This window comes from Gasterosteus aculeatus, chromosome 9, assembly GCF_964276395.1.
Source record: "Gasterosteus aculeatus chromosome 9, fGasAcu3.hap1.1, whole genome shotgun sequence".
NCBI lineage: Eukaryota > Metazoa > Chordata > Actinopteri > Perciformes > Gasterosteidae > Gasterosteus > Gasterosteus aculeatus.
In genome coordinates, this window is record NC_135696.1 from 22,111,446 (window position 1) to 22,130,494 (window position 19,049).

At 48.0% G+C, this 19,049-nt stretch overlaps 1 protein-coding gene across 1 annotated transcript in view; it reads left to right on the forward strand.

Moving 5' to 3' along the window:
- Positions 1-18,281, forward strand: part of LOC120824581 (protein phosphatase 1 regulatory subunit 29) — a 50,866-nt gene extending 32,585 nt beyond the window's left edge. The window contains exons 3-6 of the mRNA XM_078079874.1: positions 8,123-8,615; positions 9,648-9,797; positions 10,185-11,179; positions 11,495-18,281. Coding sequence (XP_077936000.1) covers positions 8,424-8,615; positions 9,648-9,797; positions 10,185-11,179; positions 11,495-13,046 — 2,889 coding nt within the window. The 5' untranslated portion in view covers positions 8,123-8,423 and the 3' untranslated portion in view covers positions 13,047-18,281. The remainder of the gene's footprint in view (positions 1-8,122; positions 8,616-9,647; positions 9,798-10,184; positions 11,180-11,494) is intronic.
- The last annotated feature ends 768 nt before the right edge of the window (positions 18,282-19,049 follow it).

The following is a 19,049-nucleotide window of genomic DNA, read 5'->3' on the forward strand; positions in this document are numbered from 1 at the left end:
TCTGTCCTTTTCTGCTCGTCTCTTGTTTCATCACTTTCATTAGCGATGTTCAAACACAAGTATTCTCATTCTACCAGCAGCTTTAATTACTTTTGCTTCCAAAGTGGTCTCAAAGTCAGTGTGTGTTCGCTCGACAAGTTTAAAACGTGGCTCTCTGGAACCTGCAGACGTCCTGCCTCTCCGTCTGCACCTCGCTCTCCCGCAGTGACGCTGCCAATTAAAATAACTTCACTTCAAAGGCGTCAGATAAAAAGTGAAAAGTAAAAAAAAAGGCTTCGCTATCACTAAAGCAGCAGAGCGCGAGGCGTCTTTCCCTCCCGTCAGTAAGAAAAGCTTCAGGTTGGATGCGACCGGCTTTGCATGCAGGTGACCCCCAACGACCCCCCCGACCCCCCCAGCCACGGACGCACCGCCTCAACCCGCTCTGTTTCCGTTATCAACGCTGTACCCGGCATTAACACGCCCACATGCATGCTGGGAAATGCAACCTGCAGCCTTTCCCCTCTCGGCCTGACGGGGCGAGAGGGGAAAGCGTCCGAAAGACCTCGATGCAACGTGGCGTCTCAGAACCTTTCCTGTGGTTCTCTGTTCAGCTGTGAGGCGTCCAATGATGTCACAGTGTGGGGATGATGTCACAGTGCGGGTTAATGTCACAGTGCGGCGGTGATGTCACAGTGCGGCGGTGATGTCACAGTGCGGCGGTGATGTCACAGTGCGAGAGGTCGTTCGCTCACTCACTCTCCTCTCGGTGGTTTGGGATGTTGTGTTATGTTACTTTACCTCAGTCGGACGATCTGAGTCCAGATCCCCAGCGGCTTCTCACTGCGGAGCGAGTGCATGATATTTTTTCAAAATAAAGTTCAGTGTTTAGTTGTCAGCCAGCGTCAAAGTGCTAAAAGCATCGGTTGACTACTTACAGCTGAGAAAGAAAACACATCGTCGATGTCGACACATTGTTGCTTCATGCCGCCGGCAAGAAGGTGTGAAGACTCCTTAAGGTGGGAAAACATGACTCCTACTAGCTTTGTTCACTCGTCTAATGCTACACCTCACCGATGAAGAGTGTGTGTGTGTGTGTGTGTGTGTGTGTGTGTGTGTGTGTGTGTGTGTGTGTGTGCGTGTGTGTGTGTGTGTGTGTGTGTGTGTGTGTGTGTGTGTGTGTGTGTACTAATTGAGAGCAAAATCGAAAACATTTTTTATATTCAGTGTTAAAAACCTTGAGACAATAACGATCTGTTATCTTAACTCGACCGTACATCATAGGTTCCGTGTCCCCTCCCTCCTCTTCCTCCTCTTCCTCCTCTTCCCCCCCCCCGGGGCCCCCTGCCGCCCTCGTTACTCGTCTGAGACACGAGCGGCGTTCTGAGGGACGATGTGTTTGCATTGCGCCGCGTTTAGACGGAGCGCCTCGGCCCCTTTAAATGCAATTACGCTGACGGATGATTCCCACCCCGTCCCTGTGTGTATAGCACCGTGGGGGGGTGGAGGAGGGGGGGGGGGGAGGGGCAGGCTGATGCTTGTGTAGATTGTCAGAGTCTGTGTGACTTCCCACTAAAGTCCGGCACCACGTGTCAATTTCTCGCTAATTACAGTTGATGCAGAAACCAGACTGAGGTTCAGGCATCGCATTGGACTTAACTGGTGGGATGAAATGTTGCGACTTAAAGCGCGTTTTGTCTTTCCTTCCTGTTGAAATCCAGCCTGCTTCTAATTGTGTTCCTTAATAGATGTGATTAATTAACACCACTAGCTCCTCCTGAGTGAATGTCCTCTGTTTGTTTGACCAACGCAAAAACACATTATTTTATTATTTGTTGTAATTAAAAATGATGAAGCTGAACGAATTGCAAACAAATATATATATATTCCACTTTTTTCTGGCCAGCTGCTTTCAGTGTTTCCTCATTCTGATGAACCTTTGGGAAAGTCCTCTTCCAGCGTATGTGAACACACAACGTTTGCAGCTTTTAAATAAGCCAAGCACTCACACGGGAAGGTGTGTGAATGTGTGCATGTGTCCATGTGTGAATGTGTGCATGTGTCCATGTGTGAATGTGTGCATGTGTCCATGTGTGAATGTGTCCATGTGTGAATGTGTCCATGTGTGAATGCGTCCATGTGTCCATGTGTGAATGTGTCCATGTGTCCATGTGTGAATGCGTCCATGCGTCCATGTGTCCATGTGTGAATGTGTGCATGTGTCCATGTGTGAACGTGTGCATGTGTCCATGTGTGAATGTGTGCATGTGTGAATGTGTGCATGTGTGCATGTGTCCATGTGTGAATGCGTGAATGTGTGCATGTGCAACGTGATCTCCAAAACCTGTTCGTAAAAATATATACGAAAATCTTGAACGTCCAAATTCGTAACAATACATAGGAACTGGCGGCGGTTAACCACGCCCCCTGAGTGAACAACATGGCGGACCATGTTGGATTCTTGAGTGAACGTCTCTCCGCCATGTTGGATAATTTGAGGGGGTTAGGGTCAGTATTCTATTCTTACAAGTTAACATTGATTTCACGTTAAAAATGCAATCATAACACGTTTATTTGACATGGTTGGACTTCACAAAGTGTGTTTACGGGGCGCAGGTCCCCGTTCACCCTGAACAGGGTGACGTTATCAGTTGCAGTCCCTATTTATTTACTATGTATCACTACGAAATTGTATGTTCAAGATTTTCGTATACATTTTTACGAACAGGTTTTAGAGATCAGGCTGGTGGGCATGTGTGCATGTGTCAATTTTTGCATGTGTGAATATGTGCATGTGTTCATGTATCCCTGTGTGAATGTGTGCATGTGTGTATTTGTGCATGTGTCCCTGTGTGCATGTGTGCATGTGTGCGGCCATCTCCTCCTTCTCGTGTAGCTGCAAACAAAAACCAAAGGGAGAGGAAAATCAATTAGTTATTCATAGTGGATTATTATTGTAGTACATCCAGACCCCCCCCCCCCCCCCCCCCCCCCCCCCGGATTAAACGGGATAAATACAGTCTGCAGGAAGACGTGTGCTTCTTTCAACTTGCCGGATATAATAAGAGGATAAAAACGTCTCTCTCCACCTTCCCGTCATCGTCCTCTTCCCCTTTAAAGTGATGCCTCATTTCCATGAAAAGGTCGAGCTCGACAATAAGGAGGAGAAACCCGGCTGGTTGAACCGGCTGAATTAAAACTGATGAAGGAAGTCGTGCCGCTTCTATTCCGCCTCGCTGCTGTGCATCTTCTCTCCCTCTCTTCCTTCCTAATCTCGCTCTCTCTTTCTTCTCCTTCTCCTTCTTCTGCCCCGCGCTGCCTCCCCAGAGGGCCGAGCGGCGCTGCAGGGGAGAGGTCCTGCACGGCTTCGTACCAGTAATTAAGACGCAGAGGAACAGCACACAAAGGCCCGCGCCGAACTGTAGCGTCTCCGTGCTGCTTCTGCATGTAGGAGCTCATTACTCGCACACGTGCGCGCCGGCTTCTCGCTGTACTTGTGGGCGGCGCCCTAACGAGCTCCGAAACCTGATCGACCCGCTCCAATGGAAAATGGACCATGAGGATTATTCATGAAGAACTGCTGTCGGTTTTTGTTGCATGTAATTATTTTTAAATCTGGGAGTGAAGTCGAGGAGCGATGGTTCGACTACATCCTCTCATATTACACCTCTCGCCAATCGAGACTCGCCGTGATGGCAGACCGGACCAATCACAGCGCGGCTGTGACGTCTTTTAAGGTCTCCGCCTCCTTTTCGTCCTCACAAGGATAGAAGAACAGTTGGTTGAGGAGAACGAGAAGATCAGGCCGGAGGAGACTCTGTTCCATTGTAATCCAAGAAGACCAAACCACGTTGTATTCAAGGCGCCTGCTGGCAGAGAGCAGCAGACCAAAGCAGAGAGGATTCACAGGACGGCAGCGAGAGACGGGATCAGTGGATCAGAGATGGAGGAGAGAGGAAATGAAAGGAGCAGAAATAGCAGGCTGCTATTCATCAGTTGTATGTCGCTGTGAATTCATTTTAAAACTAGATTTAATTACTCCGAAGACACCGTTGTTGAAATATTCATAACCTTTATTGTCAGAGATTTTTTTAATTACTTTTTCATTAAGCCGTGTACAACAATTCATTTTCATCTTAAAAAGAATGGGTTATTTCTTACATTTGTGCCTGAGAAAGTCCATGACGTGGTTCTAAACAGCAGGTCTGGTCGTAGGATGATGAATCCCAACATGTCGTCCATTGAAAGCTCCTATTTAGCATAAGTTAACTAACGTCAAAAAGACGCTGGAGGCCTCGACTCCAAAAGAAACTTCAGTAATTCCTTAGTGGAGGTCGGCCTGGCGCACGTCATACACCAGGGCAAGTGCTTTGCATAAAAGCTGATGACCGAGCAGCTGGTCAGACGGTAAGAGAGAGAGAGAGAGAGAGAGAGAGAGAGAGAGAGAGAGAGAGAGAGAGAGAGAGAGACGGCTGTTGGTTCAAGTCGGGGAAAGAAAAGAGAGGCAGACACAAACATTAGAGTGGCGTTAGCATGGAAAGGAAAAGAGACGAGAGACAACAGCGAGGAAAAAGGATTCGAGGGAAATTTTGAAGGTGACGCGGGCGGGCGGCTGGTCGGCTGGTTGGTTGGTTGGTTGGTTGGCTGGCTGGTTGGTTGGCTGGTTGGCCGGTTGGTTGGTTGGCTGGTTGGCTGATTGGTTGGTTGGTTGGTTGGCTGGCTGGTTGGTTGGCTGGTTGGCCGGTTGGTTGGTTGGCTGGTTGGCTGATTGGTTGGTTGGTTGGTTGGTTGGTTGGTTGGTTGGTTGGTTGGCTGGCTGGTTGGTTGGTTGGCTGGTTGGCTGGTTGGCTGGTTGGCTGATTGGTTGGTTGGTTGGTTGGCTGGTTGGCTGGTTGGCTGATTGGTTGGTTGGTTGGTTGGCTGGTTGGCTGGTTGGCTGATTGGTTGGTTGGTTGGTTGGCTGGTTGGCTGGTTGGTTGGTTGGTTGGTTGGCTGTTGGCTGGTTGGTTGGTTGGTTGGTTGGCTGATTGGTTGGTTGGCTGATTGGTTGGTTGGTTGGCTGGTTGGCTGATTGGTTGGTTGGCTGATTGGTTGGCTGGTTGGTTGGTTGGCCGGCTGGTTGGCTGATTGGTTGGCTGTTTGGCCTGCTGACTGATGGACTGGAGTGATTGCTGTCAGACAGAAGATGGATGCTGGATGGTTTGATGGTTCAAAGTGGTTTATAATGTTTTCCTTTATCGCAGCCATGAATCTCAGCTGGACGCTCGCGTGAAAAAGAAACAGAGCATCCAAATTACTTAAATGTTTAAAGCAAAAAAAGTGTATTCTTTAATTATCTGGGGAGCCATTTTTGTCCCACTGAGTTCACTGAGAAGGTTCCTGCTTGGAATCACACTGGATGGTGGACGATCGGTCCAGTGGAACGAGGTTATAAGTGAGATGGCATCTATCGAACGACATTGTGCACAGAGACAAACACCCGTCTGAGGGTGTCGCTCGATGATGTAAAGGTCAACCCAGACACGAGTCATCAAACAGCTGTTTAAACGAAGAGAAAAGGGTTTTAATGTAAAATGAAAAGTAGAGTAAAACTATTAATGAACTACACAGAAGTGAATCTAGGAAACATTGTGTGCTCTTAACATGAATCCTGCAGAATCCTGTAACTAAAACACAAAGTGGTAAAAGAAGCAATATTGTTCTGCCCTGATAAGCCTTCAAAGCCTTCAGACGGAATCTTTGTGCTTTTTCAATAAAAGTGTTCCAGCGTTCCGACTTTTCTCCTGCAGATCAAAGCCGCTCTGAGCTTTTCTGAAGATGACATTGTAGATCTTGTGGATTATTATCAATCGTGAAGAAGATGTAGTTTAGAGTTTCCAATGTACCACTGACTGTAGTATCAGCGCTCGATAGGAATGAAACTACACATTATTACTTTCAACTCTAAGAGCTTGTCCCCTTTGCCAACGAGGACAAACACCCTTGTTTTTCTCCCAGAAATACTTTGGGAACCTTCCATTTGTTCCTGTGACCTGACATCATTAGTGTTGTTTTTCACATGCAAAGCCTTAATTAAGCCGAGCTATCGGGGATGATAATTAAGCACAAAGGGAGCCCAGTTCGGAGGAGAAAAGGAGGAGGAAAAAAAATGAAGGCTGTCTCATCGCTGGCTCCTCGACAAAATGAAATCAATGGCAAGAATGTGATGAAAGCAGCAAGCAGGGGGATGAGATGGCACGCAAAGGGTGTCAGCTTGTGTTTTGGCGATGAAGCATCTTCATTTGTGTTTCTACTTGAAAGGCAGCGGAGAAAAAAAAAAACCCGACCTAAAAGCCGGCAGAAGAAAGAAGGAGGAGACAGCCGAGAGACAGCGTGATGAGACGAGCCCGGACTGCTGTGGTCATCACAGCGTCTTTAAATTAAAACGAGCCCTGTGCCGAGGAAGCGTCTCCAGAGTCCGGACCATCTTCTCAAGTAGAGCCAGAGGCCGGCGCTTTCCTTCTACACAAGGAGACGGATGCCTGAAGGTGTCTTCAAAGTGAGAGAAAAGAAGGAATCCAGGAGCAGGACGCGAGAGGAGATCACCGTCCAATCCCTCCGTTCATACATAATCCATTTCCCTCGCTCCTTCTCATCTCAACGCTCGCACACACACACACACACCCTGATGAACGCACAAGACTTTATTAAAGAGAGACTTTAGTAATCATCAAGGTGGCGAGGGGACACCAGCCTTTAGAGACCGTGACAATAGCGCCGGGTCAAAAGTTAAATTGGGTGGAGGAATTGAATTGTCGATACCAATTTGAAGGAGGAACTTGAGGAGAGGACGGAGAGACGCGTCGGGGTGAGTTTTCTGCAGCGATGAGAAGTGACCGGGGGGGCTGAGCGAGACGGAGGACGAGGGGGGAAGGACGGGCTCTCCGGGGTTGGCCGGTTTAACTGACTTCCATTACTTCCCACTACATATATATTATATTTCCTCCATCTGGCAGAGACGAGCTGAAAAGGGAAACGTGTTTGTAGATTGAGACGTAGAAGCTACTTAAAGTGGCAATCGGGAGGATTTTCATCTGAATCGATGTCGGCGGAGTCTTTCTATCGCTGAAGGTGATGGAGCCGGTGTCCCTCTGATGAAAGCAGCATATTTATATTTACAGTATGTCTGTAATTCACTGAATAAAAATGCTTTTTGTTGCATTTATACAAAAGATACAAAAAGGCTCCAATAAGCAAAGTTCTGTTTTATTCTGTTACGACCGGCTGGCAAGTTGCAAGATAACGAGGGACACGACACAAAGTTTGACACAAAAACTTTAAATTAACGGTTTATAACTTGGTAGAGACCAAGGTAATGTTTGGGTCCAGAGCAGGTTCTGGTGCCAGAAGGTGAGAGAGGGTGAAGGTGGCTCATCCCGTTGGCCCCAGTCACTCGTCACAGATCTGCACCTACAAGTCAAAGACAGAGACGATTGTCCTCAGTCAAACAGAAACTCCAAACCGACGAGGGCTGATGTCACGTTAAGAAGGTTCTACCCCTCAGTGGTTTCCACCTGCCATTCAGGTCGTGGCTCGATAACTTTTCTCCTCGGAGGGAATCAAAACTTTGCAAACAAATTAAAAGAGTGTGAGCGGCGGCCATGAGAAACCTCACATTTTATGCTGGATTAGAGCCTAATCCACCGTTAATCCCCCGAGAGAGGTAAATAGCTAAATGTCAGCTAGTATTCTGTTAAACATGCAAATTACAACTGCCTTCCACTTCCAGCCCCCCCCCAGATTTTCCCTGTTTCATTATGTACCTCCAAGTCCAAACAAAAGAAGCCGGGCTGCAAGCCGTGAACGACGGCAGAACCAAAGGAAGCTTTCGTTGCTTTCCTCGTGTTGCTGCGGTTCGTTCTCATCATAGAAACGTGGTTTCATTTGAAATGTCAAACTATATTTGCTGGGTTTTTAATGGTGAAAGAACCATGTCAGTTAATTGATTTACCAGCTTGAAGGGATTGGGACGCATTGGGATCAGGTTCACACTCCTTTCTCTTTTACATCATTCGGAACCATTCAGTGTTATAAGAGCGATATCATCATTATCTCTATTAATGTAGACATCCGCCCCCCCGCCCTCTCTGCCTTTCTCTCACAGGGATTATTTCCCCATCAGCGTTGTCGAGTCGTGCGGCTGTCAGAGGCCATGAGTAGCTGCTGGGGAGACAGTTTCCAAAACCCTCTGACGTGGAACACCTAAAATGGGGAAAGGACTTGGCGCCATGCTGCAGGCTCAGCTGTAACTCGTTCCGTTCACGCCGCTCTCTCCACTCGGACTCGGCCCGCTCGCCGCTGACCCGCCGCCCTTCCTGTCTGAGAACTGCTGCCTCCCTCCCTCCCTCCCTCCTCTCTCTCCCTCCTCTCTACTGAGGCGATCTCAAACGCTCTTCATCCCAACCATGGCCAGCAGACCCGGCTCGTCCTCCCGTTGGCTCCCCCTCCTGCTTCCTGCGCTGCTGCTCCTCCACCTGCCCGCCGCCGTGGAGGGGGACTGCTGGCTGATTGAAGGGGATAAAGGCTACGTGTGGCTGGCTATCTGCAGTCAGAACCAGCCTCCGTACGAGACCATCCCCCAGCACATCAACAGCACGGTCAGTAAGAACTCATCCCGCCGAAGGCCTCCTGCACAGCGGCACTAATGAACCGCGTGTCTTCATGCGCTCGGAGCTAAAAACGTGTCGGCTAAAGAGCACATGCCATTAACAGCATCGGTGGCTTTCGAAGAGCTTCCAGTGAATCTTGTGCTTTGCACGGCGAGTATAATAATGTTTGCGGCTTATTGGGGGCTTGTGATGGTTGTGATGATGTGTTGATTAAAGTGATTAATAGGACGGTGACTGTAATACAATATTCAAAAGGCTTCAAAGCAATGCATGCTGCATCTTCTTAATGAAATGTTTGGTAACGCTTTATATTAAGGTCCTTGTAATAACCATTAATTAATAGGTAATAAGCATCTTATAAGGACTTACAAGGGCCTTATTACCTCTTAATTAATGGTTATTACAAGGACCTTATTATAAAGCGTTACCAAATGTTGTGATAATCCATCCAATCATTCTGCCGGCTTCCCCAGTGACGGAAACATTCTCATGTGTCTGTGATGAAGACTGTAGGATTAACTGCTAATGTAGAAGACTTACAACAACCAAAGAGTTTTGTGGTGATGCTGTTTAAGCATTGCAATCTCAATATGAAGCGCTGCACAATCTGCAGCGGACAAGACAAAGCTCAGAGCCTCACCGTAGCCCAGCTCTGCTTTCCATACAACTTTAAAGTCATACGAGCTACTGTTGTTTGAGAAAAAGGAGCCAAGTCACTCACCATCTGCATTTTACAGCGATAATGATCAGAAATGAAAGCGTTGGGTGCTTTAATATTAACCAGCGGCGCCACCAGCATCAACACTCACTGCGGCTAGACTACATCTCAGGTGAGATGCTCCGCTGCATGCGAAACAGACGGATTAAAAACACAGATCGTGACCCGACGCCCAATTGGGGGGATTTACTCGTCACAAGTGTGCTGCAATAGGCATCTGTCAAAGAGCGCAGGCTTTCCTACTTAGCTCCCAGATTGGTAGGCACGACCCAAAGTCAGCCTCTCTCTCTCGTCTCCGACAGGTCCACGATCTGAGGCTGAATGAGAACAAACTCAAGGCTGTGCTCTTCACCTCCATGTACCGCTTCACCAACCTCACGGACCTAAATCTCACCAAGAACGAGATCAGCTACATCGAGGACGGGGCCTTTGCTGGACAGGCCAACCTACAGGTCAGAGAACACAACTTTGTTCCTCATTTACACCAACATGCCATGTGTTGCCATTATAATATATCTTCATTTATTTCATGATTTATTTAAATTGAGTCAAATTGAATTTACAGGCACTTCTTTCTTATTAGTACACAATGCTGAACATTAGTCTGGAGTTGAGCTGCAAATGAATTCTGAAAACATTGAAACAAAAACTCAATTTACACTCAATTTTTATAGAAATTTGAAGTCTGATGTTTGTGTCTAGTGGTGGTGAAAAATCCCACAGCAGGAAATTGTCTGAGCCAACCGTAGACAAAACCTCCGCCAAATGAAAGCAATTAGTTGTGATGAGTCTTGTTTTGTAAAGAATTTGAAGGAAGAAATTCTCTCTTTCTGTCTCAGGTCCTCCAGCTGGGCTACAACAAGATGACCAACCTCACTGAGGGCATGCTGAGAGGTCTGGGTCGAATGCAGTGCCTCTTTCTCCAACACAACCTTGTTGAGGTCATTGCCACCAACGCCTTCTGGGAGTGCCCGAGCCTCAGCAGCCTGGACTTGTCTTCCAACAAGTTGGCCCGTCTGGACCCGTCTACCTTCACCGTCCTCAACAGGCTGCTGGTGTGTGAGCTGGCAGGAAACCCGTTTCACTGTGGCTGTGACCTCTTCAGCTTCCTCACCTGGCTGGAGGCGTTTAACAACGTCACGCACACCTACGACCGCCTCCAGTGCGAGACCCCTCTGGAAATGAACGGCTACCCTCTTCTGAGCCCGGTGCCCGGACACGGAAGAAATGCCCGTTACACTCTTTTATCCATGTGCCGGGATGGTGTGATAATACCAGGGATGACTTCCCAGACACCAGATCAAGATGGATCTGGCCTGGGCTTCGACAACCCCGACCAAGGTCTGTACCACCAACCGACCATATCGTCCACTGCTGACCCCACCTACACCCATCAGATATCCATGAAGCTTCAAACCGTTTCCCTCTACAGCGCTACCCTAATGGTGCAGATCCCGCGACCGTACAGTAAGATGTACATCCTGTCACAGTATAACCACAGTTTTGGTGAAGACATCAAGCCCCTGAAAAAAAAGAAGGAGATACTAACTTTGGACAAATTGAAACCACACACAAACTACACCTATTGTGTGGCTTCCGTAAGCAAATCCCAACACTACAATCACACCTGTCTGTCCTTTACCACACGGGCGATGGGACCAGAGGACCCGCGAGTCAATCCATCCACAACTACCCACTACATCATGACCATCTTGGGATGTCTGTTTGGCATGGTCATTGTGCTCGGATTGGTCTACTACTGTCTCCGACGGCGACGCATCCAGGAAGAGAAGCAGAAGGCTATTTGTGTGAAGAAAACTATTTTGGAGATGAGGTACTAGTTTTAATGTTAAGTTTTAATGTTTGTTGTCTTAAGGGCCCGATTATAATCCTTTGCAATTACAATGATTTGTTGTACCATCCACTGGAATTTAAAATAATTTTCCTCGAACCACAGTTGCTTTAATTAAAACAGCGAGGATTCTGTCAGCCCTTGGAATCACAGAGAAGACATATTACACTTGTCAGAGGATACTGTTCAACAATTTTGCAACCCTGCTGTTTAGGATAATGTAGAAAACAATATAAACAATATTAGATCAGAAAACGAAACTGTGTGTAATTATCGCGTGAATCTGTTATTCTTCAGGTACGGTCCTGAGGCGGCTGCTGCTGTGGCTAATGACCCTGGCGCCATGCAGCGTCTCCAGGATCAAGCTCATCACCAGCACCACCATTCAGGAGGAGCAGGAGGCAAGCTGCCCCCGTCTGCCTCTTCTAGCACAGGCATGCTCCACGGTTCCGCCAACACCAGTTCGTCCCGCCTTTCGACCTTGCCACAGGTGGAAAAAATGGCCAGCGCCTTCTCTGAGGCAATGGGTGGCAAGGGCAACTACATGGATGTGAGGACGGCGGGAGTGGCAGGGGAAGGAAGGGAGGTTGGGCTGGGAGCTGTCGGAGCAGTGATCGGAGGGGAAGTAGTTGCGGATAGGCGAGGAGCTGCTGAGAATGGGACAGAGGCGAGGGAGGATTCAGATGACGATGGCCGTGGCTCAGCATCGGAGATCTCCACTATCGCCAAGGAGGTGGACAAGGTGAACCAGATCATCAACAACTGCATCGATGCCCTCAAGCTGGACGCCTCTGCTAATGTTGTAGCCACGGCTGACAATGGCAACCCTGCATCCTCCTCCCAGCCGCAAACTTGCATTGCGTCCCTCCCCCGCAACCTCTTGCCCCTCTCTCCAGGTCACCTTGGAGATCAGATCATGGCTTCCTCTCCAAAGGTGCATCCAAAGACTCACTCCCAGCCTCACCCTCAGCCAAATCCTCATCCTCAGCTCCATCAGCAACCTCACCCACCTTCAATGGCGCCGGTGCCCCTTGTCATGCCTCTCTCTGAGCGGCCAGGCATCAGCGGTGGGGGGTTCCTCTCCCCTCCATACCGTGACCCACCCCCGGCTAATGCAGTGCGGCCCCTTCAGAGGCAGTTGAGCGCCGACACTTCAGTGGTGAAGAACCGTTGTGGTGCCCCGCCTGCAGGACCGCTCAAGAGCAACAGGGTGTACAGTGTCGATATCCCTGAGCAGCGCAGTGATCCGCCCAAGTACCCAACAGAAAAAGGCAGCCCCGTCGGTTGTAGCGGAGGGGGTGGAAATGCAGGAAAGGGCGGAGTAGGGGGCTGCAACGGGATGGGAAACATAAATGGCGGTGGAGTGAGTTTGAATGGGGGTGGGTTGGGGTGTAGTAACGGTAGTGGAGGTGCAGGTGCGGGTGTTGGCCCTGGACCACAGCAGCATCACTTGGAGGTTCAGCCGGACTACCACAGCTCCGAGCACCGGCACTCTTTTCCTGCGCTGTACTACGAGGGTGGCAACGACTCGCCCTCATCGGCCCAAAAGGCCTCCTTCCTCAAGCCACTGGGCCGCACCAAGAGGGACGCCACAGCCGCCTACTCCCAGCTCTCACCTTCTCGCCACCACAATTACAGCTCTGGCTACTCCTCCAGCCCTGAGTATTCGTCTGAGAGCACACTGCGGATCTGGGAGAGATTCCGACCTTACAAGAAGAGTCCCAGAGAAGAAGCATCGTATATAGCAGCAGGCCACGCCCTGCGCAAGAAGGTGCAGTTTGCCAAGGACGAGGACCTTCATGATATTTTGGACTACTGGAAGGGAGTTTCTGCCCAGCAGAAGCTGTGAGCAGAGGACGCTGAGTTAAATGCTGTCAGGAAGAATGTGAGGTTGGATGCCAACATCAGACAATGGAAGAGGGACTAGGACTAGATTTTATTGTAGCAAGATGGACGATGATGGTGGCGTTTCCACTGACTGGCTCATTGTCCTGCTGAGATCCAGAGTTAAGGAGGTACTCCCTGGGTGATTTGGAATGAAAATGATTCTATAACAATTCATTGATATTTTGAGATGTTGTTTCTGAGGTTGGCTGTGTTCAGCACAATATGATATGTAAGAGAGATAATTGTTCAGCATTCTAGCTCTTACTGGGCACTTTGGTCCTAACAGGCTTCCGTAGGCCCGCTGAATCCCCACTAACGAGCAAAGAAAAGGTGGTAACGAGCAATGTCTTCTACCTCATCATACACCCCCCCACCTCCCCCCAGCACACACACACACCTTCTCTCCTCGGTTCTAATCCCATCAAACCTTCTTTCACAAAACAATCATTTCACTGCACCGCAACACCTGCTCTCCTATAGAAGCACCATTTAGGGAGATAATGAGGGAGGGAGCAGGATGAGGAATTAGGTGCGTTTGTTTTAAAGTAGCCTGAATCCCCCTCTTTGGAGGACATTAAATGATACTAATTGTTCTTCCTGAGAAATAGCCAGTGTACGAGTCGGTCGGGGAGGGTGTGTGTCGAGCATGCTTATCGATTCGAAACACCTAACTGCATACGTCGCCCCGTGTGAGGGCGTATAGTTTGTGCATGCCGGCGTGAGTGACGTGTGTGTGGGCTGGGAGAACAGGGGTTGTGGCTGGGTCGCCCATTGTTCTCAGCCTCTGTCTTGTAAAGTGGATAGCTTAGTGGAGATGCTTTGCATACAGATACGAGTCCGGTTGGGGAGCCGTGTGTATGAGTGTACAGGAATATGTTTGGCCCAACCCGCCTGTCTGTCTATCCAGATAACGGGAGGTAAGACCCTTCAAGAGCTGCAGGCCTTTTTCCCTCCCAGCCCATTTCCTATTTTACAGGTGCAGCAAATTTCTTTTGATGTGGGAAGCTATGAGCCAGGAAATCTACATTTCAATAGTGTGGGTCACGCCGCATGGGTTGTGCAAGGTGGCAAGACAGGTGTTATGTGCTCCTATATTAAAGTAGCTGGTAATTACATTTTTTAGTAGTGGCGTATTGAGAGCAGGTTAGAGGTTGCTGCACCTCATTTTGAGCATGCAAGTAGTCAGGAGACCATATACGGCCCTTGTGTCTGCTCAAGGCAAGGTTGCAACAAAGTCCGAATATGTCAAATGCTCCCTCCACTACACAGGGAGATGCAATTGATGGTAAGCGGAGTGAAGGCCTGAGGGATATACTCCACCTCAGACGGCATGACTCAGTATGAGCCCACGTTGCTCTGGGCTGCAGCCTGACACGGACCGAAGTGCCCTTCAGAGGTGTGTTTCACAAGTTCCTGTTATATTTATTGCATTGGTCTTTCTCTTTTTAGTGGTTAATAGAAAACAATGCAGAGACAATAGCTGAGAATATAATTGGCTGGGTAGATTTTTGGTTTCTTTTGTAACATTTGGGTTGAATTTCATGGGTGTGGCAATGAAGTCCGTGGAAAGGAAGCGGAGCGAGGCTTGGTACTATTACAAACCATACAACATGCTTATCAAACGTTTTGTTTTTCTTGCATTCATGCAAAGAACGTACTCATACACAAGTGGCACAAATGCAGATGATTAGTACTTATCATTCATGTAAATGATATTCATGCATCAAGATTCAGCTGTACTTCTTTCCTGGCCAGCATTCCTAACCTAAGCCCTTCTACCCTGACCTCTCTTTCTGTAATGGGAAACATCTCCATCAAAATAAGGTATGAAATGTATTTTAAAACGCCTAATTAATTCACTCCCCTCCGTGTTTTTCCCCCTGCGCGCCACCTCTGTCTAACTTAATGGGGTAAATTAATGAGTCATTTGCGGAGGTTGATGCCAAAGCATCATCTGAGGTCAGAGAAGCGTGCTGATTTTATTAACTCAACGGGGAGCCTGATTGAAATTAACGGCGGCGGCGGCGGCCTTCCTCACTGCCTCTCTCGTTTCATTCTTAGACCTGCTGGGTGCAACCTTTCTGTTCTGCCTCCTTCTCTTGCAGACACGAGTGATCCTCAGTAAAAACAGAACCCTAGATCAGACTTCATCAACTTGTCTCTGCAGGTTTTCAGTGGGCGGAGATGAGCTGGTTCGGGATCTAGCATCTGGGCGCTATTCTTTATCGCTCAGGAAGGACCAGTCTAACGGAGGTCACTTATCTCTATTTGATTTCCCACGGGTAGAACTTGAAAATCATCGTGGCGACACAGCTTGAATTCACCCGTCTTTTTTCAGGTGTGAGTTGTGTGGAAGCGGATGGTGGAATTTACTCTCTGACCTACAATGACCTCCTTCTACAAAATGGGTCTCTCTTCAGGATGTCAGCAGACAGTAAAAGAAGACATAATGCATTATTTCCCAAGGAACCTTTTCACAGCAACGTCTGTTACCTTTGATAACCAGGATCATTTTTTTAATAATAATGTTTAGTTGCTGTGAGAACCCGAGAGCTTCACCTCAGCAGTAAACTATCTGAGCCGCTTTACCTCAAGGACTTAAAGAGATAATGTTTTAAATTTGCATCAGCCAACCGTTTATTTCTGCAGTAGTGATGCAGCCACACTGTTCAGCTTTCTGTTGTTCATTTGTGTTTGACGGGAATGATGGCTTCCCCTCTGACCTCTCTCTGTCATCCGTGGCAGGCGATCCGTTAGACCCACCAGCGCTCACAATGGGATGTCGAAAGAGCTTCATTACTCTGCTATCGGATCAATAGGACTTCATTTTGGTGGGTGAGACCAAATAAAAAGACAGAGCAATCTCCCCATGGCGCTCAGTCGGACAGCTTTCAGTTGTTACAAACAGCCCAGTTTTCTATTTTGGCCCATTGTTCAAATTCCACCGGCGGCTCCCGTACAGGTTATGTCCACAGAATCAGTCCGTTAGTTTTGGAGCAGCACCCATGAGCTATTTAAATAACGGCATGGCTTCATTTGAGATTTGAGAGTGGGGGGAATAGTGTCGGGGTTACCGAATTACTTGGCCTACAGGGTTTTTCAAGGGTGTGTCCAACTAAAGAGCTCTATTCATCTCTGTCCAATGGTCCAGAATTCTCATTTAAACCCAAATACTTTTACTTAAATTTGTAAAGCCACAGCTCACCGCTACAGTACCACACCGCCGAGCCTTGCTCCTCTTCCTCGGTTTGCATATTCTTTCCTTAGTATGTATTCATCCACACAATGTTTTTTTTTTTATGTTTCACTGGGCAACCAATGAGGGGAGGCTGACTCCAGCCCTCAGGAGCCAGAGTCCTCAAATTGAGACTGAAGGATGTACAGTGGCGGAGCCGCAGGGACCGCACGTGTGCTTCCCCTCCAGGCGGCCCAATTAACAGCAATGATGAATCAATGTGAGGCGATGGCTGACAGTGGCAGGCTTCCAGAGGAAAACATGATCGGGACAAATTGAGACGGTACAACCCGTGGCAGTCTCTGAGGAGTCAAACCTTCTCAGTCCACAGCAGTGACTCCCAGAGGACCTTTGGAACCGGTGATCCTGCATCCTGCTTTGAACAAAATCATAAAACCATCCATCCAACTCATTGGTTACAAAGAGTCTACAGAGAAATGAGTTAACGTGAGAATAACGGTCTCTGTAATTAACTGCTGCTTTGACCGGAACATCTCTGGCGAGGAGGCAACGCGCTTTTTGTTCATCTAAGAACGAGTGCGGATAATTCATGTAGGTTTCACACTCTTCTAGACAATATTGCTGCCGGCCTCGGGGACTCATTTCAGTTGAGGCTCATTAAGAAAGACCAATGAAGGGTCATGATGCTTTTGGAGTTGCACATGCTCTCCATGCAGACCTTTGGCAGAAAAACCGTATAGATGCAACGGTTCCCCGGGAAGGGCAGGGAGGTCTCTTTGTCCCGGTTTCATTAAACCTGTGAATACACACGGGAAAGGTTTTCAGTGGAAACATGGACTTTGGTGCTGTAAGCACGGAAACATTGTCCCCTTCCTCCCTCACCATTAACAAGTCTCTTGGAGTTCAGTGTCTTTACAGGGACAGAAACCCAGCAGAATGTCCCCAGATATTTAACATACAACTTTATCCCCATTTAAAAATCTCCCCCTGTTCAGCTTAACATAATAACATATTTATGTAAAATATACTACCTTTCACATCAGATACATTTCAACAGCTGCAGTTTGGTGCAATGTGAGGATACTTATGTTTGTGCTACGATGGTACAGGGAGGGACGTCCTGTTTTCCACTACAGAGATAAACGGCTACATTTATGTTCCAGCTTCTTCATTCAAGATGTTCTCCTGGAGAGTTCTGTAGTTTAATTTACATACTGCATTTCTTCCAATGCCTTATGAAGACAATAATGTGCCAATTATTGCCCTTTTTAATTCAATTGTGGTACAGTACACTGTGTTCAGTTTTTATCCACATGACTGGACTGCTGCTGTACCTTCGGGGGAGGACTCGTCTCCATCTGTGGAGAATTTCGGTAGGCAGAGCCAAAGGTCTCGATCATGAGAGGAGAACCTCCAGTTTGAGGGACTCGGCGCTTCTTCAAGAAGCTCACTGGACCAATGAAGCAGGCGGTAAGTTTCAGAAAGGTGGCCAACTGTGACGGCACAGATAATTCCTACACAAACTGGCCAGAGTCATGTAAATGTTTACCTGCAGACGACCTCAAATGTGCACAAATTCACACGGCTTTCGTCTGACGACATGCGTGCTTGTGCCGTTTCCAATTCTCCCTGGGAGCTTTAGATTTAGCCGTCCATGGACACGGCAGATACCTCGGCAGAGGGGTTCTCTCCTTGAGTGAATTTCACACTTGATATTAGTGACAGGACAGGACGTCGATGACTCTTTGGCTCTGTCTAGAAGAAAGGACCTTTTTTCCTTTCCGAGATGCCCCTCCTTGACATTTTTGTATCCAACTGTAACGGCGGAGAGGAAATGGAACCGGCGACCCGTCAGCGTGAGACCAGCCGAGCTGACGAGGGTCCTGGCTAGTTTCACTCGCCCTAAACAGGAAGCAGAACCGCGTTCCAACCGTGAACAATGACGTCTGTCTGTCGAGTCGTTTACGTGTCTATTGACCCGATGCGTTGGTCATGTGACTCCCCGTACCCCCCCCCCCGGATGGCAAAGACTGAGGACGGAGGGGGTCCTTGTGTGCGTCCAACAAACAACTGAAGTGGAGGAGTTTCTACCGGAGGCCAACTGTGACAAACGCACACTCTAACACAATCACGCGCACACACACACACACACTAATGTAGAGAATCAATGAATATACTGTACGTGTTTGAATAGATTAGAGTTACACTATATGGACATGAAATGTGACAACACGCACACCATGTACTTCTCCATGCAGAACACACACACCTGCCCACACAAAATATGGACTTCTTTATATCCGCGTTTACAGACACACGTGGTCTTAAAAAGTGCCAAAACGTTGAGTTCATGTGCAGACGAGAGGAACCAAACATCTGTAGAAATGAACTAAGTGTCTCAAAGCCTCAGTGTACTTCATGCTTTCTGTCATGTGTTTGTTTCTCTGTACAACCAATGCTTTCTTTTTGCTCAACTGTCTTTATTATCGGCGCTTCCCATTTTTGTTAAAAACGCTGTGTGTGTTGGTGCGAAGTTGCTCAATTTGAATGTCACATCTGGAGTTGTCATGGGTTCTTCTGATCTGTCCGACTGCAAAAAAACAAAAAGGAGACACATGCTGATGCACATAAGATTTGAGAAGAACAGAAGAAGCTTTTTGATCTGCAGGGACCTCATATTTAAATAAACTAACAGCACAGTCTTTATCCAACCGGGAGAACCAATTATCTGTAAATATTCAGGATTACAATCAATTATCTCCTGAAAAG